We start from the raw sequence: 27,612 nt of genomic DNA, 5'->3' as shown, positions 1-27,612 counted from the left end.
TCTACTTGAGAAGCATGCTGCAGCAGCGATAGCCTTATTTTGGAGTCTTTTCCTCACGTCTATGTTTGATAGCCTTAATCAATTTAGTTGCATTTATCTGTCTTTCAGTCGCAGTCTTGTCATGGAACTTAGCTGGACTCGAAATAAGCAACTATTGCCTTGTTCGCTCACAATCGAGGCAAACGCAAGAGCAGAATGTTCTGGTTGCAGTTGGTAACACATTGACCCATCAAGATTTTACTTCGGTAAGTTGATAGAAAGACGTAACCTAGTTTAATTGTAGACATTTATTAATGTCTATCTGATTGCATGGTGCTCAACGTGTTCTTGAAATCGTCATATACAATTGATGCACTGGTCGTCTTTTATTAATATTATACACGGGTAATATATAATTAAGACTTTTTTTTTTAATCCAACAGTTGATTAAGGCCGATGTGAAGTAAAATATATAATGATGCATTCGTGAATGTTTTTCATAGGAAGCTGTGAGCTGACCAGATGAGGTGATGCTGCATGTGACACACAAAGTGATCCGCTGTCCCATGCACCGGTCTGTCATCTTCCAAAAAGGGATATGGCTGCGCTCCTTCTGCTCCACAAAGCCCCACTCAGTTCAGGGCGAGGATACCGGAGAGACCCGTCTGAACCCTCTTAACATCCAGATGCTGTCAAGAAATCTCCACGAACAGATATTTCGAGGGCTGGTGCCTGAGTACAGAGAGGAAGATGTGGAACGCGGTGTAAGACATTTGCAGAAGCATCAGCTGTGGGGGAAAGAAACGTCACTGTTACACGAATTGGAGCTGAAGCTTCCCAAAATGTATGGGGACAATATTGACGAACACTTTCGTATTTTGGCTCAGAAACAGAGTCTTCCCTACTTGGAAGCCGCGGCCAAGCTGCAGCAAGCAGAGCTTCCTCCCTTGCCTCAGGAGTGGTCATGGGAGGTTGGCTGGACACGCTACGGGTCCAACGGGGAGACTCACAGGGTTGACTTCCCAGACGAGACCGCACTTGTGTTTGATGTAGAGGTGTGCATGGCAGAGGGACAGTGTCCAACATTGGCAGTTGCTTTGTCTCCAACACACTGGTAAGGGAAAACAAGGGTTTGCCATGGCGTGATAACTTAAATGACTATGCTGATTGTCTTCATCCATTTGTTAGCATGATGGACTAGTAGTTAGCATGTCTGAGGTTCGGGGTTAGAATGTGGGCTGTGGCCTTCCTGTGTAGAGGTTGCGTTATTCCCTCCATGTTTTGTGTTTCCTCAAATTCCAAAAAGGCTATTCTATGAAGATGCTAAGTTGTCCGCAGGTGGGAATGTGAGTGTGAGTGTTTGTTTGTCTATACGGTGGTCCATAAACATTTGGACATTGACACAATTTTCAGTATTCCAGCTCTGTACAACACCACATGGGATTGGATATGAAACAATCAAGATGGACTTGAAATGCAGACTCTGAGCTTTGATTTGAGGGTACTTGCATCCTAATCAGGTGAACGGTGTAGGAATTAGAACGTATTTTATATGTGCCTTCCACTTTTTTTTTCTTTGGTGTTGTACAGATCTGGAATGCTGAAAATTGTGTCAATGTCGAAATATTTATAGACATGACTATATTCACCCAAAGTCAGCCAAAGTCAGATGGGATAGGTTTCAGCTCACCCATGACCCTGATCAGGCCATGCGCTATACAAAACGTTTGGATGGTTTTTCTCATTGCTTACATATTTGTTATTACTGGTAGGTAAACACAACAATGGTACCAAAATAATACAATGGCACCGTGACTTACAAGATTAACTTGTTCTCTGACCAAGCCAGTGGTTAAACTGAAAGTCCCATGCACTGTCTTATACTGTACGTGTGATGCGGCCTAGTGAGTGGCATCAGGAGATATTCCGTTTTCCATGCTTCACTTCATTGTAGTGTTAGCATTACCATGGTCCTTGCGAGCGTTTTCATTGTTTGTTTGACTGTCAATTTAAAAAAAAAATGGCTAGTAGCGCATCAGTGACTTTTTTTCACTTCACTCAAATGGTGGCAGATCTAAAGCTTGCTTGCAACAAACACTAAGCAAAAAATCAAACGAAGGCTCGTAAGTTGGGGTATTTCTAACAGGGTACCAGCATGCGTGGTTACTGCATGTTCTTGCAAGTTTGTCACAATTTTTGTGTGTGTCCGTTGCAAGGTACTCTTGGTGCAGCAAACGTCTGATCGAAGAGCGCTATTCCTGGTCAAACCAGCTCATCCTCGCTGACCTCATCCCGCTGGAGACACCAATGAACTCTGTCCGTCCACCAGGGGGTCAGTGGAAGGAACGGCTCATTGTGGGCCACAATGTCAGTTTCGACCGATCTCACATTAAGGAGCAATACTTACTAAAGGTGAGTTTTTTGAAAAGGGCTGTGTGACTACCAGGCTTGTGTTGTCACATTTAATTCATATCCATATCTGTGTTTATTTCTCAAGGGGTCTAAGGTGCGCTTCATGGACACGATGAGTCTTCACATGGCTATCTCGGGCCTGACTGGCTTCCAGCGCACACTATGGATGGCCAATAAGCTGGGCAAGAAGGTAGGCCTCCAGGAGGTCAGCCAGCACATGAAGAAAGTGGGACAGAAAAGAGATGGTCCCAAGGTTTGTGTATTTGACACTGGCTTCGGGTGTTGTTGTTGTTTTAGACATAACCTAACAAAAAACTTGAATATTTTTGTGTATAGATTGGATTTTGGGACTGGGTGAATATTAGCAGCATCAACAATTTAGCCGATGTCCATGCTCTCTATGTGGGAGGGCCACCATTACAGAAGGAGATGAGAGAGACCTTTGTAAAAGGCTCCATGATGGATGTCAGGAACCACTTCCAGGTCTGTCTGTCTTTCTGTCCACTCTTCATCTATCAAGCTATGCAGCCATCAATGCATCAGTGGACAATAACGTTGTCTTTGCTGTCTCCTGCAGGAGTTAATGCGGTACTGCGCCTCAGATGTTCAGGCCACCCATCGAATATTCATTGAACAGCTACCCCTCTTCATGGAGAGGTCGGAATACATATTTGTCTTAAATTGTAGTCATTGGTGGAGCTAAACAAGTAATTTGTATTTCCAAAGATGTCCCCATCCGGTGACATTTGCCGGAATGCTGGAGATGGGTGTGAGCTATCTTCCTGTCAATCAGAACTGGGGGCGATACCTTGAGGATTCCCAGGACATTTACGAGGAGCTCCAGAGGGAGATGAAAAAATCTCTCATGACTCTAGCTGATGATGCATGCCAACTTCTGGAGGACGAGAGGTGAGACAAAAACTTTTGTCAGAATAGCATTATTATTCCTCAAGAGGAAAATGTAATGAGCCTGAATCTTCTATACTAGGCGTATGATTTAACATGGCTCTCTGCTATCCGAAGACTAATGCAACTTGTGGTATATTACATGCAATACCTGATGAATGTTATATAGGTCCATCTCAATAAAATAGTATTGCATAACATACAAAAGTTAATTTATTTCAGTAGTCCAATTAAAAAAAGCGAATTCATTGTATACATCCGAATATGTAGTACGGGTACTAACATTACTTGATGGTGAATTTTGAGGTTTCATTAGTTGTAAGCTTAAACTTAATTAAGTGTAATTATGGAGAAATTAATTTAGGAAGTATTTTACTTTGTGTGTAGTGAATCTACCACGTCAAGTGACGAGTTACATTTTTAATAGATACACTTAAATTACGTTTCCCACGATGCAGTAAATTTGAATTTCTTGTGATGCACTTGGTATTGGTGGCATAGCGAGTTCTTGTTAGGGGCAAAGTGGGCGGTCGCCCAGGGCGCATTCTATCAGGGGGCGCACGAACGCAAAAAGTTGTCTCGCCCAAGGTGCAAAACAAGCCAGGTCCAGCCCTGATTTGTGGACACTCATATTAAGACATACAGTCTAACCCAAAAGCATTGGAAGGGCAAGGTTTGTTTTTATTGTATATACTCAAGACATTTGAGTTTCAGATCAAAAGTTAAATATCAGACACAGATGTTTTGGACGATACTTGGCTTCTACATTTTTCTGTCAGAAGAACCATAAAGGCTTGAATGCACGGACCCCAAACTCAACCCCATTTAAAAATGTAAGGGTCAACCAGATTGTCAGCCAGGCCCTGTCATCAAACCTCAGTGATCCTTGATGTTACAAATACTGAAATCTTTGAAAAATCAGAGCATCCGATATTTTTGGTGTAGAGGAGGAGACCCGCTACTTTGATATAATGACTGTCACAAGATCATTGTCCATATCATGTATTTTATATATTTACCCCAAGATTCAGAGACGATCCTTGGCTATGGGACCTTGAATGGGATGTGCAGGAATTCAAGCTGAAAAAATTGCCAGCCAGCAAAAAGAAAGCGTCCAAAAAAGCAGTGGAATCCCAAACTGCTGCTCCTCTTTCAGACTGGATGGAAGGTATCTGCTCAATGTGTCTCACCTGATCATAATGGTTTCCATTGCGAAAAGCTTTGTTTAATTTTTACTTTGTGCTACAAGACGCAGGTCCACCATCTGAAGAGGACACTGTAGCTGGGCCTTGTCCCAGCAGGCTAGCCGTGGATACACTGAAGGAAACGGTGAATCGACTTCCCAAGAGAAAGCAACACTTGCCCGGACATCCTGGGTCTGATCTCCAACAGTCAGAACTTATTTTCGCTTTCAATTTCCACTGCTCCTCACGGTGTACTGCATCATCAGGTGGTATCGAAAGCTGTGTGAAAAGATGTCTGCGGACAGCTGGTCACCTGGAGCGAATCTCATTAGTCTTCAGATGAGAGTGACCCCTAAACTGATGGGTCTGACGTGGGATGGATTTCCCCTGCATTACACCGAGAAGCATGGCTGGGGCTATCTGGTTCCGGGACGCAGGGATAACCTGGACTCCCTGGAGGGAAACATCGGGCCAGCCCTTTGCCCTCACAGGTATGTAGTGGACCATGCTCTGGCTTAGTGGTTCTCAAACTGAGGCAGAATAATTTGCAGTAAATTGTGGTATCATTTTATAAAGTGTATGCCTACATATGAGAGGACCAGTGGATCCATAAAATAAACATACCGAGCCAATTATGGTTTCCTACCTTAGTTTAGGTCAGTTATTTGTTTGCCAGTATTTTTGGATCTCTCACACTAGTTTCTTGTTGCATTGTACAAGTGAGGCAAAGGGGCCGGAGAAAAATATTTGTGGCTTTGCAGCACAGCAGGACAAAAAATGTCAACAGGGGTAAAGTACTGCTTTGCGATGTGTAAAATGGGCGCCATGTCTTTGGCAGTGTTCAGTCCAACTGAATGTGAAAATGATTCTGCTCATGTTGACTGCTTCCTATTGGGATTTAGACTTGCAAGTGGCTTTTTTAAAAAATGGTGACTTGAGTGGTCTGAAAAGTCACAAAATCTAGCGAACAAATTGCCTAGGTGGCAACACTGACAGCTTTTGTAAAATAGCTCCTCTCTGTCTAAGTTGTTAGTGAAAGCAGTGTATGTCAGCTAGTGATGATGGATACATTTCACTTAATGCTATTCAATTTGGTGAAGTTCCTTACTGTTAAACAGGTCATGAATACTTGGGTTGAAACGTTAAAAAAAACAAAAAAACATAATAATACCCATGGCATTTGAAGGAGTACATTAGTTATGTTTAAGTGCCGTTACGATGATTAGGGTGTCCCATTTCTACCCAGTACCCGAAAAGTTTGAGAACCACTGATCTAATTAATAAATCCAGCCTGCATAGGATGTATTTGAATTTTTTGTCCTCAACAGAGAGATTGAGCGTGTTTACAGAGAGTATTGTGATCAGAACTGCAAGAGGGCGCCTGAGTATGTGGACTGTACACCGCCAGATGACCTTATGTGGACAGACAGCGCTGTTTGGGCAAAGGTACTTAAGCAGAATGTGATATGACTCCACTGTAGTGGGAAAGCAAGTACACCATGCTTGCACAGTCTTGTATAAAGTACACATCCATTCATTTTCTATAGTCTTCATTAGTCGAGGGTGAGCTGGAATTTATCCAAGCTGACTCTTGGGCTCGAGCTGTTGTACACCCTGGACTGGTCACCAGCCACTCAAAGGGCACTTATTGACAAAATAATCATTCCTACTCACATTTACGCCTATGGACAATTTAGAATCTTCAGTTACTGTACACTATCATGCATGCATTTCATGCATGCATTTGGACTGTGGGAGGAAGACCAAGTACCCGTAAAAAGTAAAAAAACAAAACAAATTTCCATCAACAGGATACTTAAAAAAAGTCCTACTTTAGCCCTAGGAAAATGTGTGTTCACTTGACGGTTCGTTCAAGGTCGCGAATGTTTGCCGAACGTTCATCAGCCTGTAGTGTAAAATAACTGTTGGCGAACGTTGTGCAAACATTTGCGCAATTGAACGAACTCTGACTTGAATGCAGCATTCGCTGCCTTTGAAAACACTTGCATATGTTCGCCACTCAGTGGGATAGAGGCTTAAAGAAAAGATGATGCACTTGAGGTTTTTTTTCCCCTCACCAGGTTGAGGAGTATGGATCACTGGAGAGACTATCAGAGGAACATGGAGTCAAAGCAGTGACAAATGGGGTATCCAAATTGTTCTTTATTTATTACCTTTGTTCCAATGTCCTAAAAATGTCTAATACCTCATTAAACGTTTTAGTTACCGTTTTTACATACCAGCTGTTGACATCAACGCTTGTCCTCCGTTTGTTTTTCTTTTCATTTGTACAGAAGCCGCAACCTACCCACAAGTCCCACCCTGTCCCAGAGGAGAGTCATTGCCACTGTCACCAAGGAATCGGCCCCTACAGTGATGTAGACATACCTGGGTGTTGGTTTTTCAAATTACCGCATAAGGTGAGTTGCCGGTGCTTAATCAGTAAGTGACTGGCAGCCCGCTCAAGAGTCTTTGTCTGTTTCAGGACGGTAATCAAAATAACGTGGGCAGTCCTTTTTCAAAAGACTTCCTACCCAAGATGGAGGATGGTACTCTCAGAGCAGGAAGGGGTGGGACCAATGCCACACGTGCCTTAGAGATCAACAAAATGATGTCCTTCTGGAGGAACGCTCATAAACGCATAAGGTAGCTATCATTTGCCATTGTATGACCACATTTGGCGACGTTTGTCTCTCACTCACTATTAGATTTCAATTAGGGCTGTCAAAATTAAAGCATTAACTAGGGAGATTGATTTCAATTTCATAACGCACAAATAAAATAATAACTCAGGTAATTCAATTGTATTTACTTGTACTTGTAGCAGCTGACCTCTGCTTACTGTGCGGAGAGTCACTGTCGCAAAGACGGACTTTTACGTAGGTTTACTTTCAAAAAGTCGCTTGACGGCTCAGTAGAGAAATCCAAAATAATTTGCACACTGTGCGCAGCCAAATTCAAAAACCATATTAGTTGTACGTCTTTGGTGTATGGTTCAACTGTTGTATTTTAGAGGAAAATAATCATATTCAAGGATCAATGTCATTGAAAACTAATTTGATGGTCTTATCATAGCTCGCAGATGGTGCTATGGCTCCGGAAAGGAGAACTTCCTCGTTTTGTGAGCAGGTTAGTCTGCTAACTCAGCGTATTATCTGTATTGACTAGAAAAAGTGAAGAAAAATTCCTTATTTCATACAATGAGTTGTATGGTTTCCAAAGGCACAAGGAGTTTGATGAAGAGGGGCAGTATGGTGCTATATTACCTCAGGTGGTTACAGCTGGAACTGTCACGCGAAGGGCTGTGGAGCCAACATGGCTGACGGCTAGTAATGCACGCGTAAGACACATAGACACACACACACACACACACACACACACACACACACACACAAACATCACAGTGAAAGCAAACTGCACGAGTTAGTTCCACAACGGGCAAGATCTCATGATGTACAGTGGCTGTCATTTATGAGCTAAAGGCTGTATTTGGAATCACTCCCTATCCACTAGAAATACACATCGTGAATATGCAATTTTACAGTGCTGTTCAAATGTGTGGTGAATATAAGTTATCCCCTACTGTATATAGTGCCCTCAATGTATCCCACACTGTATTTTGAAAAGTAGTGAACAGCTGATGGTCACTCAAGAAGCAATGTATTTCATGTCATGTTGCGCTGATACAGAATTTATGTGTGTGTATAATGTGTATGTATATATAGTATGTCAACCTTGATCCTCCGGTACGCCGTATTTAAAGGCATGCCCGAGTAGAGTCCAAAAACACTTTTTTCATCTATCGTCCACTACATAAAAATCCTTTATGAAGCGATTACGGAGTAGGGAATGAGGATTCTGAACACAGCCGATATGTTTTGTGTCTTTAGCGGGACAGAGTGGGAAGTGAGCTTAAGGCGCTGGTGCAAGCACCACCGGGTTACCACCTGGTTGGAGCCGACGTGGACTCTCAAGAGTTGTGGATTGCAGCTGTCCTCGGAGAGGCCCACTTTGCTGGCATGCATGGTGAGGTTTGCCGTCCATTCGTTCAGTTTTCTATACCGCTTGTATTGTTCATGGTCATGGGGGAAGCTGGAGCCTATCACAGCTGACTTAAACACTGGGTACACCCTGGACTGATTACCTCTTAGTCATACCACTGACACGTGGATACAAACCAGTGAGACCAGTCCACCATTCTCATGTTTGTTCACCGCTATATAGCCAATTTAGTCTTCGATGGACCTAACATACACGTTTTTGGACATTCACCGTTTGAGCCCCAAAATTGTCATCTTTTATAAATATGCCCGTGCCAACATGGTAATAAGCAGGCCGGGTCACTCAGTATATTCAGGTAGTCAGAGATGGCTTGAATATTTTGGAACATAACATTTCTACCAAGTAAAATGTGGCCATACCATAACCTTCCCACTGCAGGTTGGTGAAATGAGTACAAGGCATGATGGGTGCATCACGCAAGCCCTTTTTCTTCTTACCCTGATTCACCCATCTCTCAAGGTCAATATGGTCTCATCAGACCACAATTTATTTTTGATTGGTCCATTGATCAATCTTTGTTATGTAGCAAATCAAATCAGAGTTTGGCCTCGTTACAAAGAGGTTTTCTTAATAAGGCTACACATCAAAATTCCTTAAAGCTGAAGTCAACCCAAACATTTTTTTTTCAAGAACATGTTCTATGCAAGCCCACTAGTTGAAACAGGGCATTCTGATAAATATTGCGTTTGTGGAATAAATGTTAATCCACTCGTTTTTAGCTATCTCCGGGAGCGACCATTTTGTCTTCTGTCGACTGAAAATGACATCACAACTGCTCACATCCAATCGCCGCTCAGATACAGAAAACAGGTCAGCTGTGATTGGTCGTTGTGAGAGGTTGTGATATCATTTTCAGTCGACAGAAGACAAAATGGCCGCCCCCAGAGATGGCTAAAAACATGGGCATGCTGGGAACATATTCTTGAAAAAAAATGTGTTGGGTTTGACTTTAAGTTGTTTTTGCATTGCATATTCATTTGCATTGTTGATTTCTACCTAAATTCATAAAACAACCACAAAAATGAGCAACTGTTAATTTCTAAGTGAGTTTCATGATCAAATAATTACTTCTGCACTGTTCCAGCTGATTTTCTTTGACTACATTTCTTCTTGAAAAATAATCACTCTGGTTTCCAGTGTTTAATAATGTCTCTTTAACTGGGCTTTAGTAGTTTCAGCAGTCTCCTTAGTGTTGTCTCTGCTTTATGAAGATTTAACATATAAAATATATATATATGCAAACTTGTCTTAAAACAGCCTATAACTTATCTTGAGTGTGCTGGACTCAATTTTACCTACACACTCAATTTTACCTAAATGGGTTGATTACTGGCAATCTATTCATCTTGAGTGTTATTTATTGTAAACTTCCAGTGCTCAAATCTGTTGAATTCTAATAACTATTTTAAAAGTAAATTCAACTTAATATTCAGGATCTGTCAATGCTTACCGGTAATTCTCTTGATGGTTGATGAGTTAAACTAGAGTCAACCTGTAAAAACATGTAACACCTGCGATTCAGGTTGTACGGCGTTTGGCTGGATGACGCTTCAAGGAAAGAAGAGCGAGGCCACTGACCTGCACAGCCGGACCGCCGACGCCGTGGGCATCAGCAGAGAGCACGCCAAGGTGTTCAACTATGGCCGCATCTATGGTGCGGGACAGCCCTTCGCAGAAAGGCTGCTGATGCAGTTCAATCATCGCCTTAGCCAGACAGACGCTGCCAGTAAGGCCAGACAGATGTATGCTTTGACAAAGGGCTTACGCAGGTACTCACGTTCATTGTACAGTGGTACCTTGACTTATGAGTTTTAAAGCGTTTTCACTTTCAGATGCATGCTCGTAACACAATGCACTCATCTCTAAAATCCACTTTCGTCACTGAAATGAATGTGCGTTTTTGTGATGTTTCTAATTAGAAACATGTTAGAGTATTGTACGGTATAAAAACATATAGTAATAACAATAATGTAAAGTAAAAGTGTTTCCTAACTGACTTTAACGTTCATTGTGGTTTTTTTTGTTACCCTTTTTATACCATGCTTTCCTCATTGAAAGCAGTTCATGAACAGAGGTCCACAGAGTAGAAATTCTTTTAATGTTGTTTGTTGGCTGGTGTTTATCGACGCTTTCTGCCTCACCATATAAGAATTACGCTCATACTGCTTCACCAAGCTGACTACACGCGCACCTTGCTCATGTTTTACACTTTAATTCAGTGGACATCATCCAATTCTTCTCAATACTCACTTTCTTCAGACCCATGGTTGGTAAAAAGAAGTTTGGCAAAATACCTTCACAAAAGATGCAAAATTTGAGCGGAAAATCCAACAGACTCATTGCAAGGGGTGGCCGGATTTGGTTTAGTTCACTACCCTATGCTAACAGCAAACTGTTTGAAGCTCACCCCAAAAAAAAATTGTTTTGCTTTCAATTCAAAGCAAAGAAAAACAAAAGATAGATCGACTGCTTGTATCTCTAAAACCTCCAATGCTCATAAGTAAGGTACCACTGTATTAGTTAATAAATTGATTGTGGCAGCGTGATGCATCTTTGTGTTTATTTTTTTTTGGTGGGGGTGGTTTCAGATATGAACTATCGGACGAAGGTGAGTGGCTGGTCACTGAGCTCGGAATTGAGGTGGAAAGGGAGGAAGATGGAAGCATATCCCTCCAGGAGTTGCGCAAGATCAGTAGACTAGTTTCACAGAGGTGAGAAATTATGGAGAGTAAACACCCACAACTACTGTTTTGTACATCTCAGTGTTCAAAGATTATTCTTCTTGCCTCCTGTCTTCCTACTTGACCCATAAGCTCCCGGCGGAGAAAGTGGGATTTAGTTGGCAAACGCATATGGTTTGGAGGGACAGAGTCGGACATGTTCAACAAACTGGAGAGCATTGCGCATTCAGCCCAGCCAGCGACACCTGTACTGGGCTGCAGGATTAGCAGAGCTCTGGAACCCAAGGCAGTGAAGGATGAGGTGAGCTAAGGAAAGCAAATTCTTTTAATCACTGCATTTAAAGATTGTTTTTTTTTTTTTTTTTTTACTAAGAGTAAACGTACACAGTAGTTCTGTTCTGTATCGTGGACAAGCTTATTTTTTTGCAGTGGTTCAATTAAAAAAGTGAAACTCATACAGTTTCATTAAATACCAGAGGTACTCACACACTGTACTTTATGTAGAAGTATGAGTAGTCAGTTACAAAAACGGGAGAACTACTGATTTAACTTCAATACAAAAAAATGTTGTTACGCATTTTTTTAACCAATTGTTGGTATACAATACCCATTTTGATAACTTGGCATAATGAGAAACAGCAATTTGCTTAATTAGCTAATGATTTATTATATATTCCTTTACTGAGAATGTTAAGAGGTACTATTATGGTTTGTAGTTTTAGGTACAATCTACACAATCCAAGGCTCATTGTTTATACAGTATAAATGCCCATCATGTGACCCAAGAAGAGATCAAGGGGAGATTAAGTCACATTTACGCCTGGTTTTCCTTGTGTCAGTTCATCACCAGCAGAGTGAACTGGGTGGTCCAGAGCTCGGCTGTGGATTACCTTCATCTGATACTCGTGGCGATGAGGTGGCTCTTCGAGGAGCACGACATCGACGGCCGCTTCTGCATCAGCATCCACGACGAGGTGCGCTACCTTGTCCGCAGCGAAGACCGATACCGAGCGGCGTTGTCGTTGCAGATCTCCAACCTTCTTACCAGGTCTGTTACGGGATGCGGTAGACCCCTCTGGAAACCAAATCGGACATGAACCTGACAGTATTCTGTGTGCTTCTTCTTTCTCCCGCAGGAGTATGTTTGCATACGCATTAGGCATGCGGGACCTTCCACAGTCTGTCGCTTTCTTCAGTGCGGTTGACGTCGACACGTGTCTGCGGAAAGAGGTCACAATGGACTGCGTTACCCCCTCCAATCCCACGGGTGTGGAACGAAAATACGGCCTTCCTCCTGGTGAGCCTAAAACCAAATACACCTACTGACAAATATTTTCACCATTGAGCGCTGCAAACTGTCAGCCATTCTAGCGAAGTGCAGTCATGTAGCTGATTGAGGTCATACACTTGTACGTGATTTAGATACAGCATGCAATCACAAACATAATGATAAAATGGGTAATAATTCACTGACAGCCAATAAAATGTATCACTTTGTGAGGGCTGACGTTTGATACAGCTCTGATCTCATTAGATTGTGGATATAAACACTGTATTGTGGAATGAATAACTCATTAATAAAGCTGCCAGTTAGATCAATCATTCACTTAATAAAAGTTGCAGACGTACAAATTGATCACACAACACCAATGACGCAATATAGCACAGTTTTAATGTCAGCCATAGGAGAAATCACTACAAATCAACTATGTGTTAAGAAATTCAAGACATGCTGAACATAGTGTTTCTTCATAATTAAATTAACAACAGGAGAAAACAGATTTTCACACAAGATGTGCTTTCAGGTGAAGCGTTGGACATCTACCAAATAGTTGACATCACCAAAGGCTCCCTCAGTAAAAGAACATAAAATCTTATGGACCAGGCAAAGGATTCTTGGAATGGGAACTCAAAATGGAGAGATGCCTGGAAACTCATCAGCATGCAAGCCGGAGATGTGTGCAACCAATTGGAGCACCTCATTGTTTTCGCTTCCTTTTCGCTTTGGGTTCTGGAGTCTCTTCCATTGCTTGTGATTCACCCTAAGGAACAGAAACCAATGCAAACGCTGAAAGCAGGCAGAACCAGGTTGATCCCCTTGTGTGGAGCTGACGCTTACCTCCACAGTGTCGTCCTGCTCCTGCAGGGCCGCGTCCAGAGTCGCAGCATTGATGCGGAAATCTCTCGATGTGCTCAATTTCATGTATTGCATCAGATTAACCTGGACAAGGCATATGTTGTTGAAATCAGTTCATTTTATTTGACCCCTTTTTTTTGTTTTTTCTTCAACAGACATTCACACGTACCTTTGACTTCTTTGACAGTGTGATGATGTATTTCTCATACTGTTCAATGTTGAAGATCAATTCGGGAATGGCCTTTGTCTGACGCAGAAGTTTTGCCTACCCAGAAAGCAAGATGTGTATATTCACTTAATCCTTTCTTTTGAAATGTACATTTGTACAGTTTATACACATTTTTGAAAATTAAAATTCTAGTGTGTTACCAAATGTATCATGATATATATTTATATGGGATGGGCAGGGGCGCCGCATCAAATTCTGGGCCTCGTCATGAAAAGCACCACGCCAATGGGGGGTGGGGTGCTGACATTTTTCCAATGACACATTATGTTAACTAGTGGGAAGGGTATTTTTTTCTTTAAGTAACTCATTTGACAACCAGGGGTGGGGTTCCTCCCCTAGATCGACACCCATGAGAATGTACATAATTGATGAATTGATTGTCTATCGTGTGAATATAAGCGGAATAGAAGCGTGTATTGTTGATTCTGTCTCCAATACTTGTAGAGTATCAGTATGACAGTATGACACAGTATCAGTAGGTATGGGAAGTTGAGTTACTATATCCACTCAGGTCTACTCTGTGGGACTCCTGAATTCCTCGGGGCAGTATTATTGTACTTCATACGACAATGAAAGACAAATTCATAAGAGTCTGAGTTGCGGAGAGTTGCACTTGGGATAAGCTCTAGTTCACCCATGACCCTGACCAGCATAAGTGAATGGTTTAGCCCATCCTTAATAGATAATAAATAAATATTAGGTGCTTACAATTGCAGCAGTGTTCACTTCATTCTTCTTTTTCTTCTTGTCTGCACCTTGAACACTTGACTCTCCCCCCTGCAGAGAGTTGATGAGCATTTACCAGCAGAATTTAGTATTAAATCATCGCTGGTTTCCAAAATGGGATTAGTTTGGATAATTTGAATCAGTTTGCACCTGAACATAAGTGATGAAATAGTAGCATTGCGGAGTCAGATGGGAGCCAGACAGTTTGACCTGCATTGTGGCACATTAAAAAAAGAAATCAAATTTAAGCATGACATCATCTGTAGTGCAAAACTCCTATATTGTTGCCAAGACTCACCAGCTTCTCAAAGCGGGAAGGTAATTTACCACTCTGACTGGCCCAAACTTGAATGTACTAAAAATGTGAAGAAAATACATTTATGTCAAACTGGTTACAGTGCACCTCGAATTGAACTACATATACAAAAAAAAGTTAATTCCAAATTAATATGGGGAAATGTGGAAGTATCCAAATTGAAAATTTCTTGGGAATTAACTGAAAATTGCGGGTTAATGAATGTGAATGTATCATTCAGGCTTAAATGTTTAGTCATAAGCAGCAGAGCTGGGCATTCCGCCTATGTGACGGACCGGTCCACCGATCCGCCTATGACGGACAATATAATCGTCTAATTTAGCGTTCACCCCCCGTACGTAGTATCAATGCAAAGCTCTGCTTCTCTGCTTTCAGAAACCGTTGAGATTACATTGTTAGCACAAACGCTTCATGAGTTACGGTGATATGAAAAACGCGTCATCTCTGGAAAGTGCTAAAAGGAGACGCATTTAGTCCCGAGTGAGGCTGTGAGTCTTTCGTTTCAAATATTGCACAGCGATTAAAGTTTCAATTTTCATCCTAAAATTGGCTTACTTTAACTTGAATCCCGCGGTGAATTTTAGCCAAAGATACAATCCCAGTGGATGAATGCACTTTTAAACCCTTGTTATTGTTGTGCGAAGCTAGAGTGTCAACACTTCTGCTCTTTTGACTGCTGTTTCTTCTCTTTTTTTTTTAGTAATTTAGAAGTAATCATGGCAAGTTACCTTTCAATTTCGACATCAACAAGGACCTTTGGATAAAATGCAACATGGGATTCTAGTTAAGGTAAGCTGTTCTAAGACAAACTTTAATAAACACTAACATTTTATTTGCCGATGTTTTGTTGTACTTGTGCTGAATGCGCCGCGCTTGTCGGGTGCTCTCATTTGTCGATCTCGCGCATGGACCTGTTTCCCCACCCCCCGCCCGAAGTTGGTAGTTGGAAAGGCTAACGGAAGCCCATTTAAAATGATAGTCGGACCGGCCTATAGACGATTACTATTTGGTCCGGCTGGACAAAATGGCGGATGGACGGACAGCGGAAGGGTACCCCGGACTTCAAATTTTTATTAAAATGCCCAGCTCCGATAAGCTGACGATAAGCAGCTCCTTGCTCACACGAGAGCCAAGTCAAGGTCCTGCGGGGCAACCTTCAATTGAATAGCTTCCTGGTTTATTCCCATTAATTGCCATGGGAAGTTTCCAACTTTGGCAAATTCCCCAGAATTTTGCAACCCTAACAAAAAGTAGACAAATACACACGTATTTAACTAGCGTGGTGAGGGTGCTATAAGTGCGACTCAGCACTTTGAGCAACGTGATGGTGCAGGTTCCGAGCTGCAATGCGGTCTGGACCAACTCGTTTAGTGCAGTCAGAAGTGTTCCAAGCTGCAGTGTCACTGCTTTCTCTGCAGGATCCTGCTGGGCTGCAGACTGCGTGGCCTCTTCTACTTGTCAGAAACATAACAAAACCCCAATCCGCGTTGGCATGATTCACACACGAGAACACATCCTCCTTTAAGGCCGAAACATCGTGCCAGCGAGCATCACTGTAAAAGGCTCCCTACCAGGGCCTGATTTATCAGAGGCCATCTGGGTTTTCTTGCTGCCGATGAGCCAGTCCACTTCATCAAGCACCTTGTCCATTTGAGACAGGACCTGCAGCTGGAGGTAGAGATTACAAACATAACGATTACTGTCAAAAAGTGGCTTAAGAACTTAAAACAAAAGGAAAGCACTTACTGCTGCCGCCGTTGCTGTTTTCATGCTGACAATAGCAAAGTGAGACTGCTTTTCTACCTCCACATCCTGGTTAGAAAAACAACAATATAAAATGAACCCGGTAATGACTGCTGCGCATCCATCCATTTTTCTACACTCCTGCATTTCAAAGTTGGTAACAGTGTTTCACATCACTTGATAACATACCTGATCGATATCTCCGAGGTGGCTATGGATGTCCTGACAGAGTTCGAGCAACACGCCGGCAGGGCTCTTAAAAAGAACATGCAGGCTGAAGAGAAGTGAGAGCAGCCCCTTGGACAAAGCAGGGTCCTCTAAAAACAAGGAGGCGTGTTAGTACAACCAGTCAAAACCAAACGATGACGCTCGCTGGCATTTACTGACCAAAGCTGGTCTCCTTGCAGATTTTCACCGTCCATGTGATCATCTGAGCAAACTGTTTATTTGATACGGATGTCAGCAGACCTGCTATGTATTTGTCCAACGAGCATTTCATTAAAGCATACGTACCTGCTGAGAGGAGGGTTTTAGTTGAAGTGAAAGCACGCTCAAAATGTTAACCAATAGCTGAGCTTCTTTGCTGTTTAATTCCTCCTCTCCTCCACTCAACTGGGCGAACAGCGCTCTCTGTCGACAAAGAACGAGTACAACGGATAGTGAGGGGAGACGTTCAAATACGACATCTAATTGTCCATCATCTACACTGCTTCTCCTGTACAGAGCTGGAGCTTAATCCTGCTGACTCTGGGCGAAAGGATGGGTATACCCTGAACCGGTCGCCAACCAATCCGGGCAGGGCACATGAAGTCAAACATTCACACTCACGGACAACTTGAGTCTACAGTTAACCGTTTTTGGAATGTGGGAAGAAGCTGGAGTGCTCCAGGAAAACTTAGGCAAACACGCCGAGAACAAATACGGACCTGGAATTGACGGATGTAACAGTACTTCATCTGTTCACAATCTTCTGGCTCGGCAACATCCTCCGAGTTGTCTAGAAGATGGACAGGATGCAATGGAATTACTGTCTACTGTTCATTAAATTTGAGTGAGTGTGTTATGTTTGGACAAGTCTAACCAATGGATGAGAGAAGCTGGGTCATCTTGTCAGGGTAACGCTGCTGGCAGGCTGTGAATACCCTGAGAAGACCCTCCAGGATCAATTGTGACAGGCTGGACCGCTTTTCTTTCCTCCCAGCATCCTCCGCTGCGCTGGGGACGTTGGTATACCGCCACATCAGCACACTGTAAAATGACCGTTAGGTCACAGACAAATGTCAAAACACGTCTTCCCGGACTCAAGGTTTTTAGAGTTAACAAAAACTAACAAAAACCCTGAGCAGTTGTGACGTCATTTTAAGTGACAAAATGGCCGCCCCCAGAGATGGCTAAAAACGGGTGGATTAACTCTTATTCCACAAACGCAATATTTATCAGAATGCCTTGTTTCAACTAATGGCTTTCCAAGGAACATATTCTTGAAAAAATATGTTTGACTTCCCCTTTAACTTTACTTTCTTACACAACACTTAGTGTGACCCCTTTTTTTATGCTGCACTCAACAAATACTCCATATATATCCATACAAAAAAACTCATACAACTTAAACCGAATGAAGCATTTTTGGGAACAAATCTAATAAAAACGAATCAACTTTCAAACAACCGGGTAACTGAATTTAAAAACCAAAAGTCAAAATGAAATAAACACTAACAATGATGACAAATCCCAAACTATTATAAGCCTGTAGCTAAAGGATTCCTACCTTGTCATTTCACACAAGAAGCGGAAAGTCAAGTCTGAACTTTGTCCATCTGGGCCGTCTGTAACTCCGGTCTCTTCCAGCTGCTGGATCTTCTGCACAGCCACGCATAGAGCATAACGTACAAATTCTCCACTGGAGCGCAGCACGGTGAGAGCTTCCTCTCTGTTCTGAGAGTTGTCTCTGGAAACCACAATATTGTATCTTTATTACCTCTGCCAAGGACAGCATGTTTCAACTTCCATCACTTCAAACTTCATTTTGCACTTGATGAGCAGTGCTCATCCAAATGTTCCATGTTGAAAAAAATCATCAAGCTTCAAGAATACATCTTGAGCACACTTACTTAAAAAGCACAGTGACCAGAGTTGATATGAAGCCCATTGAGAGTAAACTTCGAGGAGTCTTGTTTGAGGGCTGCCGACCTTTTCCCGATTTCTCCTTCAGGATCTCACACAGCTTGTTGTAGCGGTTGAAGAGCTCCACCAGCTTCTCAAATGCACTTTTGCTAAAAGTGCCACACAAAGTTTCCAAATATGAAATTCCCCACTTAATAACTAACACAAAAAACAGGCGGTGACAAATACCTGTAATTGCCTTTGACAAAGTTGTACTCCAAGAGGACCTCGTAGAGTCCAATCACAAGCACAGCATAAATGTTATTCCTAACGCCAACACTGGATGCAGTGGAGAATTCTGCGGACTTGTCCTGATGAAACACAACGTCTGTTACCGGTACAAATAACTGGGAAGAATGGGGGGGGGTCTGTGAAGTACAGACAACTGACTCTGGTGTCAGATTGATGTCATTTTGGTTTGTGATAACAATTTTCATTTGTAGCTTAATATTTGTAAGCCACTCACTTTCATGAGTGAGATTGACCAGTGTGTGTGCGTACCAGTTCAAAGTCCTCCATTTCACTTTTGATCATGCGTTTTGTGATGCTCTCTAGAATAGTCTGTAGCTCGGACTGGTATCCCTCCTCCTCGTCTTGGTCATCATCATCATCACTGTCGTAAGCACTGATTTTGGCCGATCGCCGCATATTTGTAAGCCACAGCAGGCACTGTACAGTGCAGCACAGCAGGTGGGCCTGCGATAGAAAAGTATTGACAGTAAATAGCAGATAAATGTAATAAATTACGTATTAAGGCTTCCACTCTTGATTTCAAAAAGACTGACAAATTGTCCGTTGACCCAGAAGAACATGGGTCAGTGATGAGTTATTACCAACAGCAAACCAAAAACGAGCGAATCAGCATCACTAAAAATCAACAGTACTAGAGGCTCCTGAAGATGGATCTGTTCTCCACTAGCTGTGATGCAGGGCTGCAGTTTCACTGGGGGCAGGAGATCTTGTTCAGGTTCGTAGTACCTCCGCAACTAGGAAACAACAAATGTGCACACACGCACAAAAAAAAAATCTACAACGCATATAACATGATAAGAAGGTCATTGTGAACAAATAGTCGTAGACCTTCTTACCTGTGAGAAAAGTGTCTGCATGATTGAACTTGCAAGCTGGGAGTTCCGACGAAGAACGTCATAGAAGCCCTGAATAACACATCCGTCAACACGGCGCATAAAAAAATACATGTGCATCTTCATTCACTTGAATCTTCTTCCACTAGAATGTGATGTAATATGTTGTCGTGACTTTCGGCTTGTCCCGTTATGTTGTTGCCGGGACAAGTCACGCATAATTTCTTTGGCAGTTACGTCAAAGCAATATCGCCACACTCAAGATTTTCAAATCTGAATCTCTGTAGAAACCCTGCAAAATGTCTAAAAAAAAATAACATGAATTGAACACAAGGCTTAGAAAAGCAGCGCAAACCTCATAGAGCATAAGGCGCACATCTGCCTGCTGGCCAAGGCAACGACGCAGGCTGCTCAAGATTTCCAGACAGAAGGCCTCATTGGCTGCAGCGTTATATCGAGAATGAACATCCACTTGGATCTGGTTGGGTTTACAGGAAGACAGTTGAGCGTCTCTCAGAAGTCATACATCAAATGTGAGACTGTGCAAATATGTTTTACTGTATTTTGCCTTCTTTTATTTTGATATAATACAAGCTTCAAATACTATAAAGAAGACATGCATTTTTCCCCCACATTTTAAGAGTTCGCTGAACCCTTGATATGTCCGTGACCGCAAAATTCAGCAATTTTCCCCATCCTCAAAAACGCAGCAACATAATTCAAGCGCTTTCAACAATTTCAGACACTAGTATGAACCTGGTGCAGTTAAAAGCACCTATTACACACTGTACTGAGAAATGACCTACCTGGCTGGAGGAGATTGTCTGGCTGCACTGGCTGGAGGCCAGGCTGCCCAGCACTTTGAAGTTCTTCAGCAGCAACAAGTAGCCAGTTACAGCTGACTTTCGTCCATCCAGCTGGCTGGTTTGGAATCAGAACAGATCTTTAATGTGGATATCAACATGCCCATTCAAATATGTATCCCGATGATAAAGCATAAATTACACAAGCCAATACCACTTAAATGAAATGAAATCTCGGCTCAAATCGGCAATAAAATACAAAATGGAATTTGGAACCTTGAAAACATGGCCTTGCGCAGAACCAGAATCAATGCATCTTTCATGGACATGCTGACTTTCAGCAGAGGCTGGAAGTCAAACAGTGAGAACATGTTCCACGTGTTTCTAATCATGTGTGTATATGTGAGTGTATAAGCTGTGTGCTTTTAGTACCTGTACAGCTTTTAGCAATCCCTGCACAGTGGGCATGGGGAGGTATGATAGATGGTCAAATGTCTCTGTAACCTTGGAGGATGACTCCAGCAATATCATTGGAGCAGAGGTTACAATGTCCGAGAAGAGGTCTGAGGACACAGAAACACGAGTCACAATCAAAGCATATTTAATAGACACCACAGCACATTTTCATTTAAAAGGGAAGTCAAGTAAAAAAACTGTCTTTACAACTATAATTTATATGCGCCCCCGCTAGTCTAGACACGGCAGCAAAATCCACCCATTTTTTATCAATCACAGGGGGCGGCCATTTTGCCACTTGCTGTCATCTGAAAATGACATCACAGTTGCTCAGGGATCAGCTTGCAAACGTCACACGATCAACCCCAGAAAAAAGGTGACGGTCGTTATGTGAGCCCTTAGGCACTGTGATGTCATTTTCACTTGACTTCCCCTAAAAGAGGTACACTTGCCAGCCACAACATTATGAGCACTTGCACAATTTCCTAAGATCCAATACAAGAGCTGTATCAAAAACTAGGGGTGTCAAAATAGTGCATTAATTGCGATCAATTAATTACAGTCAGAGTTAAGGCGTTATTTGTTTTTTTTAAATCTAATTTTTAATCTCTAACTTTACTGTTTCTGTATATTGGCGAGACCCGTTTTGATGCGTGGGGCTTGTGCTTGAGTTGTTGGCGAGGTAAAAAAACAACTGTCAGTATCAAACCCAGAAGTGGACACTGATTGGCTGCCATTGTGTTTGGCAAAACCTGATAGGCTCCTATTGTAGGTGAGAGGGCAAGTTCAGGAGCAGAGATAAGACGTGAAAATGGAGGAGCATGTGAGACTTTTTGGTCTGGTGAATGGTAAATAAAAAAATTTAAAAAAGGACTGCAGGACTGCAGTGATGACTAAAATCAGCAAGATGTACTTACTGTAGGACGGTGAAAAGAAAAGAAAATGTTTACATTTTGGTGGGTGATTCGGACAAATGTATTGCTATAACCACCGATCACTGACTGGACTCCAACTCGCAACCACGGTTATTTTGTGGGGATGGTACACTTTATTGATGGGGAGTGGAACTTCAACTCATTTTGCACTGATCATCGTGACAACAGAAACCAGAGATTTGGCTGATAAATGCGCCAAGCAGTTCCTCAATGTAGCAAATGACTGGGTAACTGAAAAAAATATATCCACTATAAATACAGACAATGGGGGGCTTTGCTCAGCAATTTTTAAATGAGATTAAAAAATAGATTAAATAAATCAATTAATTTCAGATCATAATTAATTCATCTCAATTTTTTTAATCTCTTGACAGCCCTATCAAAAACATTGCCTTTACAGAGGATAATCATGTTGAGTTTTGATTACATTTTGGTACTGTACTGGATCAGACTGTAAGTTTTACATCATGATGTGGGAAGTGATTGTACATAGTATTACCTAAAAAATGATTGACAGGTGAGGCAGTCTTTGTGACCAATCGATTCAGAACTTGCTCCAGTATCTCGCCTCTTATTGCCTCATGCATCTTAGACAACAAAAATACATTGCAGTAAGACAGCACAGTCAACAAGTACAGATACTGTATTAGCAAAAAACTGTTACCTTAAAGCCCTGGAGGAGCACCTGACCGCCAAGTTTACATGCCAGCTGAGTGGGGGTCCGGGCCACGGTAGCATAAGTAGCAGTCTTTCCAAATTGTCCGCTTTTAGGTCCAAAAGTATCCATTAGAAAGAAACCCAGCTGGACCAGGCCCTGGGTCACATGATCCCATCCAAAGACACTGCACAAACGGATCCATGCAAATACTTTTTTGTTTTTAATTTCAAGAAACATTTTTTATCCTCCATGTGAACATAGCAGAAGTGTGATTACTTGTGACAAAATTAGAATACATAAAAACACATGACCTCGCTTTGAGAGGCCACAATATGGCCGGAAAAACAGTGTGCCACACCACTAGGAATTTCATTGGCATTTAAAGCAGTAGTCAACAATAGTAATAATTAGTACAATAATAATTATTATTATCATGTATACTCATTTTTATTCTATAGTTTGAACCTTGAGCATGTTTCAACAAGAGAGAAATATGAGATGTTAATGGTGGGGTTTACAGCCTTTAAGGGAAATCAACCCAAACACATTTTTTTTTAAGAATATGTTCCCAGCAGGCCCTGTGAGGTTGTCCAGTATCAGAAACGCATGTATTGCTGCATTCGAGGAAGGTGGGAAGTCGGACATTTTTCCGACTAGAAAGAGTGCAGTACAACACCCCTTTGAACCTCGAAGTTCGAGTTGCGAAGTTGGAAAAACAAAGGACCACGAGTTCACCGACCAACTTCAATGTGACCATGAATGGCAAAACATAATTTACAAGATGATAAACCTAGATTTATCTTTATTTATTATTACAACAATTTAGTTATTCAAAATAACTTCATGTAACACGTGATTTGTACTGTCTGCATGAAGATGTGCCGTTCTCTCCCTGCATGAAGTTAGCTGGTGAAATGAATGAAATACTGACGATAACACATTCCTTTATTTATATAAATTAAAGAAATTATGAAGGAGGTCTGATGGAGGTCAAAATGTGTTGCCATGACCCAGAACAACAAACAGTTTATCAGAATCAGCCATCGTTGTTCTTTACATTCGTCTCGAACGCTTTGAGGTCGGAACTGGGACAATCCGAGTGGGCTGAGTCCGACTCCCCACCTTCCTCGAATGCAGCATATTTCTGAGCCACTTGGTACAAAACTGTAATAATAAAAGAACAGAAAGTACTCCACATACTAAGGTGCTTGTGGCCATAACAGTGGCAACTTTCTTCCTATTTCCATTCATCACCATGTTTCTAGCACACCATCAAAGAAATGTATGATTACATTGCCTGTACAGTTAAAGTGGAAGTCAACCCCCAAAAAGTCTTTGCGATTATATTTTCTCTGTGCCTGCACTAGTGTAAACATGGCATTCTGATTAATATTGGATTTGTGGAATATGAGTCAAGCAGCAAAATCCACCCATTTTCAGCCATCTCACGGGGCGGCCATTTTGTCACTTCTGTCGACTGAAAATGACATCACAGTTGCTCAGGGCTCGGGTAATGACCAATCATGAGCTGTGATTGGTGGATAAAAAACATAAAAACGTGTGGATTTTGCTGCTTAAGTCATATTCCCCAAACACAATATTAATCAGAATGCCGTGTTTCACTAGACTGCCTTATTATTGTAAAGAAAATGCTTGGGTTGACTTGGAGTACTACAGATTACATAATTCATCTATACATCAATTTTCTGAACCGCAAGACGTTCCACATAGAGTAATGTTGATTGTTGCCTATATGAACAAAATGAACTCATGACATGTAACTGATCACACCTGCTCTTCACCGTGTCCAAAATCATTTCAGCAATGCTACAGTGACTAGGTCGGAGGTCCTGCAGGAACTTGGACCCCTGCAGCAGTTGCTCATCTTTGAAGCTCTTGATGATCCCCCCCTTGAAAAGTTCGAACACCTATCGCATACAGAGAATGGGGGGCAGTAATGAATAAGCAGACCAGAGACAGCGTAAGATAAAGGGAGGAGCATCGCAGCGATTTGTGACCTGTTCCTCATAGCGCTGGATGCGTGCAACCGAGAGCAATAGGGCAATGCTGAAAGGGCAAAGGTCTCCATATGAAGCCTGGTTGAAAGGAATGATTTACGGCATCCATGAAATATATGAATTATGTAACAATTTTTAAGTAAGTGACAGATGAGACATTCGGTACCTTGATGCTTTTCAGGAATTCTTTCCCAAGTTCATGGTTGAGCCTCACAGCAAAAACAATGTGGAGAATAACAGTGCCCTCCACATGTCTTAACTGGTCCTGCGGAATGGACTGAACTTCTAACTCCGAGTTCCTGAGAGAGGGCAGAGCAAGTGTAATGAAACGCAATCATCGTTTAACATGGGCAGTGCCACTTGCAATGTTTCAGTCACCCACTCTCCATGTTTCTGCTCCTCTTGATGGTGAAGGTCTTGCTGCTTAAAATAACTGATGATTCCATCTAAGACCTGTTTTTTGCAACCCTAAAAGGTGCAGCATGGCCATTTAGACTGCATGGAGGGTTTGATTGCAATACATGCCTGTCACAAACTTCTACCTTTGCGGATAACAAGAGCAACTGATAAACAAGTGGAGGAATCTCCTGCAGGTCGAGCTTGGCGAACATCCGCAGAACTTTCTCCACCACGAAGCGCAACTCATCTGATGTCAAGGGCACATCCCTACAATGAAGCAGACACACTCGAAAGGGTCAGAGCACGACTTTGAAAACGTTGGCAAATATTGCTTAGGCGAGAAAAACAAATAAGTTACCTGAACATCGTGGTCAGATGGATAACACATTGCGAGTCCCATCTGCAGTATAAATACAAGTATGCAGTGAATGTATACCTTAAGTGTAAATGACTCTTCAGCCGTTACTAGTTTTAGGTGATTGAATCAAATTGCCACTGCCACTTAATGTGTTGATGCACAGGGTTTCTGTGAGTAAAACAAATAAAATGAATTGATTTCTTTGTAAGGCTGGGAGCATGAACATTAGATCACCTGCTTGAGCAAAGGCTGTTGATCAGCTGTTTCTTGTATTGCTCACCACTGAGCTCACCTGTAGTTAAAGAAGATACAACAGAAAAAGTTTTTTTTTAATCCACATGTACTGTTTATTATCATCTTCATCCACTATTTGTACTAACCTTTGCCATATGACAATGTTTCACAAGCTGTCATGGCAGTAAGTACAGTAGGAAATAGCTCCAAGGATTTGCCATTGCCTATTTTGCCCGCCTTTATTTCTTCTATAAATAGATCTGCTAGTTTTGCAAGAGAGGGTCCAACCAGAGTGTGTGTCTGCATTCACACAACAAAATAAGAAATAGAAAGAAATTTACAACAGCTAGTCTGAGGCAAAAAAAGGTAATGGGTAAAACACAGGAAAGGCATTGATTGAGAGAAAAATAGTTTACACAATCATCATCTTGCGGTGCAATTCTTTCAATCATCCTGCTCTCTGATGTAATTTTTTTCCAATGAACATGTATGAAGTAAGTAAGAATCTAAAACTTTCACTTCATCAGTTCTTGCTGTCCTTCATCTTAACATAATCAACATTCCAAAAAAAGTCTTGTTTTTCAGTGATGAACAATAGCTGCATCATGCTTTCGTACCTCCAGCATGAGCAGTCCAACAATATCAGCTGCCACTTCACTTTGGAGGTCACCCGACTCACAAAGGGGAATGCAATGTTGATAAAGCAGCAGTCTGCGTTTTGACCCTTCACTAGATCCGGGCGGCGAGCCTAAAATAAATAGAGGCGACATCTTGTTTATCTTTTAAATGGCAACAAATGCAAAGGTGTGAAGCCTTTTGAAGGTCACCCTAGCTTCCAGAATCATTTCAATGGCCAGAACAGGATAAAGACTACAGAAAGGGGTTCATAGGTATAACAATAATTCACAAACAACAACAAAGTTCTTACCTTTGAAGATGGCTTTAATAATTGTGCCAATCGTCTTGCCCTTTAGTGCGCTGTTGGTAATTAGCGCAGTCAACTTCAAAACAAAGAAGCGAGTGTTTACATTACTAACCAGGTGAGCGTGAGAAAGATCATGATACGTCAACACTAGTTACCTTGCTTTCAGTGAGGGAGGACAAGTATTTTTGAAGCTCTCCATAACTGCCACCATCTGATAAGGACATAATTCTGTCCATTTCTGCCTTCATAATCGAAGGAAAGTGAAGAGATCAGAAACAGAGCTGCACAATGATTGAAACAATAATCTCTCCACAGCGTCCTTGCAGTAGCATATTTCCCGCCAGCAGCGAGCACTTCCGGTTCTGGGTTTTTGTGGGTTGCCATGTTCGGGTTACAGTATCCTGAAAACGTATTATTTGTAAAGCTTATTCAATATAGTCAGACTTGAGCACAATGCACTCTTACAACCATCACAAACATATAATGAATTTCGTGTCGTCTTTAAGGGGGATAACACATTGTTCAATATGATTTATAGGTCAAAACACCGGACTGTATTCAACGGGCCAGTGGCGCAATGGATAACGCGTCTGACTACGGATCAGAAGATTCTAGGTTCGACTCCTGGCTGGCTCGATCTTTTTCTTTTCTTAAAATATCTTTTAAACACACGAACAAATGATAAGGGCTCCAAAATACCACTAAACAAACGATCGCTCAGATTTAACCACAATATAACAAATTAGAAAATTCCCGCGAAAAATTTGAAAGGTACTGCTGACGCTTCCAAGCCTGAAAGCTGCATTTACGAAGGCTTCGTGGCAAAAAAAAACTAAACAAAAAAAACAAGGCTTCATGGCGAAGAAGGCTTAGTCTGTCGAACTATTTGTAGAGAATAAAAAGGAAAGCCTTTGAATTGTCTAATTACAAATGAACACAGTAGGTCAATACAGAAGGTACATTTACTTTCTGTATTGACCTATGTGTTCACTTGTAATAATAATAATAATAGCAATAATAATAATAATAATAATAATAATAATAACAACAATAATAATAAAGCTTTTATTTTGAAAATGTTAAAGTTTTGGAAAGGATTGAGCAAAACTTGGAAAGTTGGAATGGTTTGAACCTGCAAATTAAAGGTAAAAACTTTACCCCAAATTCTAATCATCCAGATTCGGAAGGGCCTACAGGGCAGAT

General features: G+C 41.7%; 2 protein-coding genes and 1 non-coding gene across 5 annotated transcripts; 2 read left to right on the top strand and 1 right to left on the bottom strand.

The window, feature by feature from the left end:
* Positions 1 to 13,734, top strand: polg (polymerase (DNA directed), gamma). The gene is made up of 23 exons (XM_086028709.1): positions 1 to 245; positions 483 to 1,093; positions 2,196 to 2,391; positions 2,477 to 2,644; positions 2,728 to 2,874; positions 2,969 to 3,048; positions 3,118 to 3,300; positions 4,323 to 4,465; positions 4,547 to 4,673; positions 4,748 to 4,972; positions 5,810 to 5,927; positions 6,563 to 6,628; positions 6,776 to 6,901; positions 6,967 to 7,127; positions 7,557 to 7,610; positions 7,704 to 7,821; positions 8,372 to 8,507; positions 10,066 to 10,312; positions 11,132 to 11,254; positions 11,357 to 11,525; positions 12,064 to 12,272; positions 12,361 to 12,521; positions 13,030 to 13,734. The coding sequence occupies exons 2-23, from the start codon at positions 510 to 512 to the stop codon at positions 13,092 to 13,094; spliced, it is 3,606 nt and encodes a 1,201-aa protein (XP_085884835.1). The 5' UTR covers positions 1 to 245; positions 483 to 509; the 3' UTR covers positions 13,095 to 13,734.
* Positions 12,875 to 26,757, bottom strand: fanci (FA complementation group I). Of its 3 annotated transcripts, none has more exons than XM_086028708.1 (37): positions 26,565 to 26,757; positions 26,413 to 26,485; positions 26,102 to 26,232; positions 25,631 to 25,784; positions 25,485 to 25,542; positions 25,251 to 25,292; positions 25,036 to 25,159; positions 24,876 to 24,961; positions 24,660 to 24,792; positions 24,494 to 24,571; positions 24,267 to 24,403; positions 22,482 to 22,659; positions 22,317 to 22,404; positions 20,859 to 20,989; positions 20,703 to 20,773; positions 20,430 to 20,544; positions 19,979 to 20,101; positions 19,627 to 19,695; positions 19,423 to 19,524; positions 19,040 to 19,234; positions 18,728 to 18,849; positions 18,487 to 18,648; positions 18,144 to 18,323; positions 17,457 to 17,623; positions 17,302 to 17,372; positions 16,889 to 17,005; positions 16,763 to 16,814; positions 16,565 to 16,692; positions 16,379 to 16,444; positions 16,204 to 16,300; positions 15,899 to 16,083; positions 14,615 to 14,671; positions 14,467 to 14,526; positions 14,299 to 14,367; positions 13,531 to 13,626; positions 13,272 to 13,445; positions 12,875 to 13,165 (listed from the first exon to the last, which is right to left on the bottom strand). In XM_086028708.1, exons 1-37 carry the CDS (start codon positions 26,655 to 26,657, stop codon positions 13,046 to 13,048), a joined length of 4,104 nt encoding a protein of 1,367 aa, XP_085884834.1. In that variant the 5' UTR covers positions 26,658 to 26,757; the 3' UTR covers positions 12,875 to 13,045. The 3 variants fall into 3 exon arrangements, with proteins under 3 accessions (XP_085884834.1, XP_085884832.1, XP_085884833.1); XM_086028707.1 differs by having other exon boundaries at positions 13,057 to 13,266; positions 13,344 to 13,445; XM_086028706.1 differs by having other exon boundaries at positions 12,875 to 13,445.
* A 215-nt stretch (positions 26,758 to 26,972) lies between these two features.
* trnar-acg (transfer RNA arginine (anticodon ACG)) lies at positions 26,973 to 27,045 on the top strand. The gene has a single exon. It is a non-coding gene; the product is annotated as a tRNA-Arg (tRNA).
* Positions 27,046 to 27,612: the final 567 nt, after the last annotated feature.

The sequence above is a fragment of the Filicampus tigris genome, chromosome 4, assembly GCF_054856515.1.
Source record: "Filicampus tigris isolate MCC_2025a chromosome 4, RoL_Ftig_1.0, whole genome shotgun sequence".
In the NCBI taxonomy this organism is placed as follows: Eukaryota; Metazoa; Chordata; class Actinopteri; order Syngnathiformes; family Syngnathidae; genus Filicampus; species Filicampus tigris.
The sequence above is the reverse complement of the archived record's forward strand: the minus strand, read 5'-3'. Positions and strand labels throughout refer to the sequence as shown.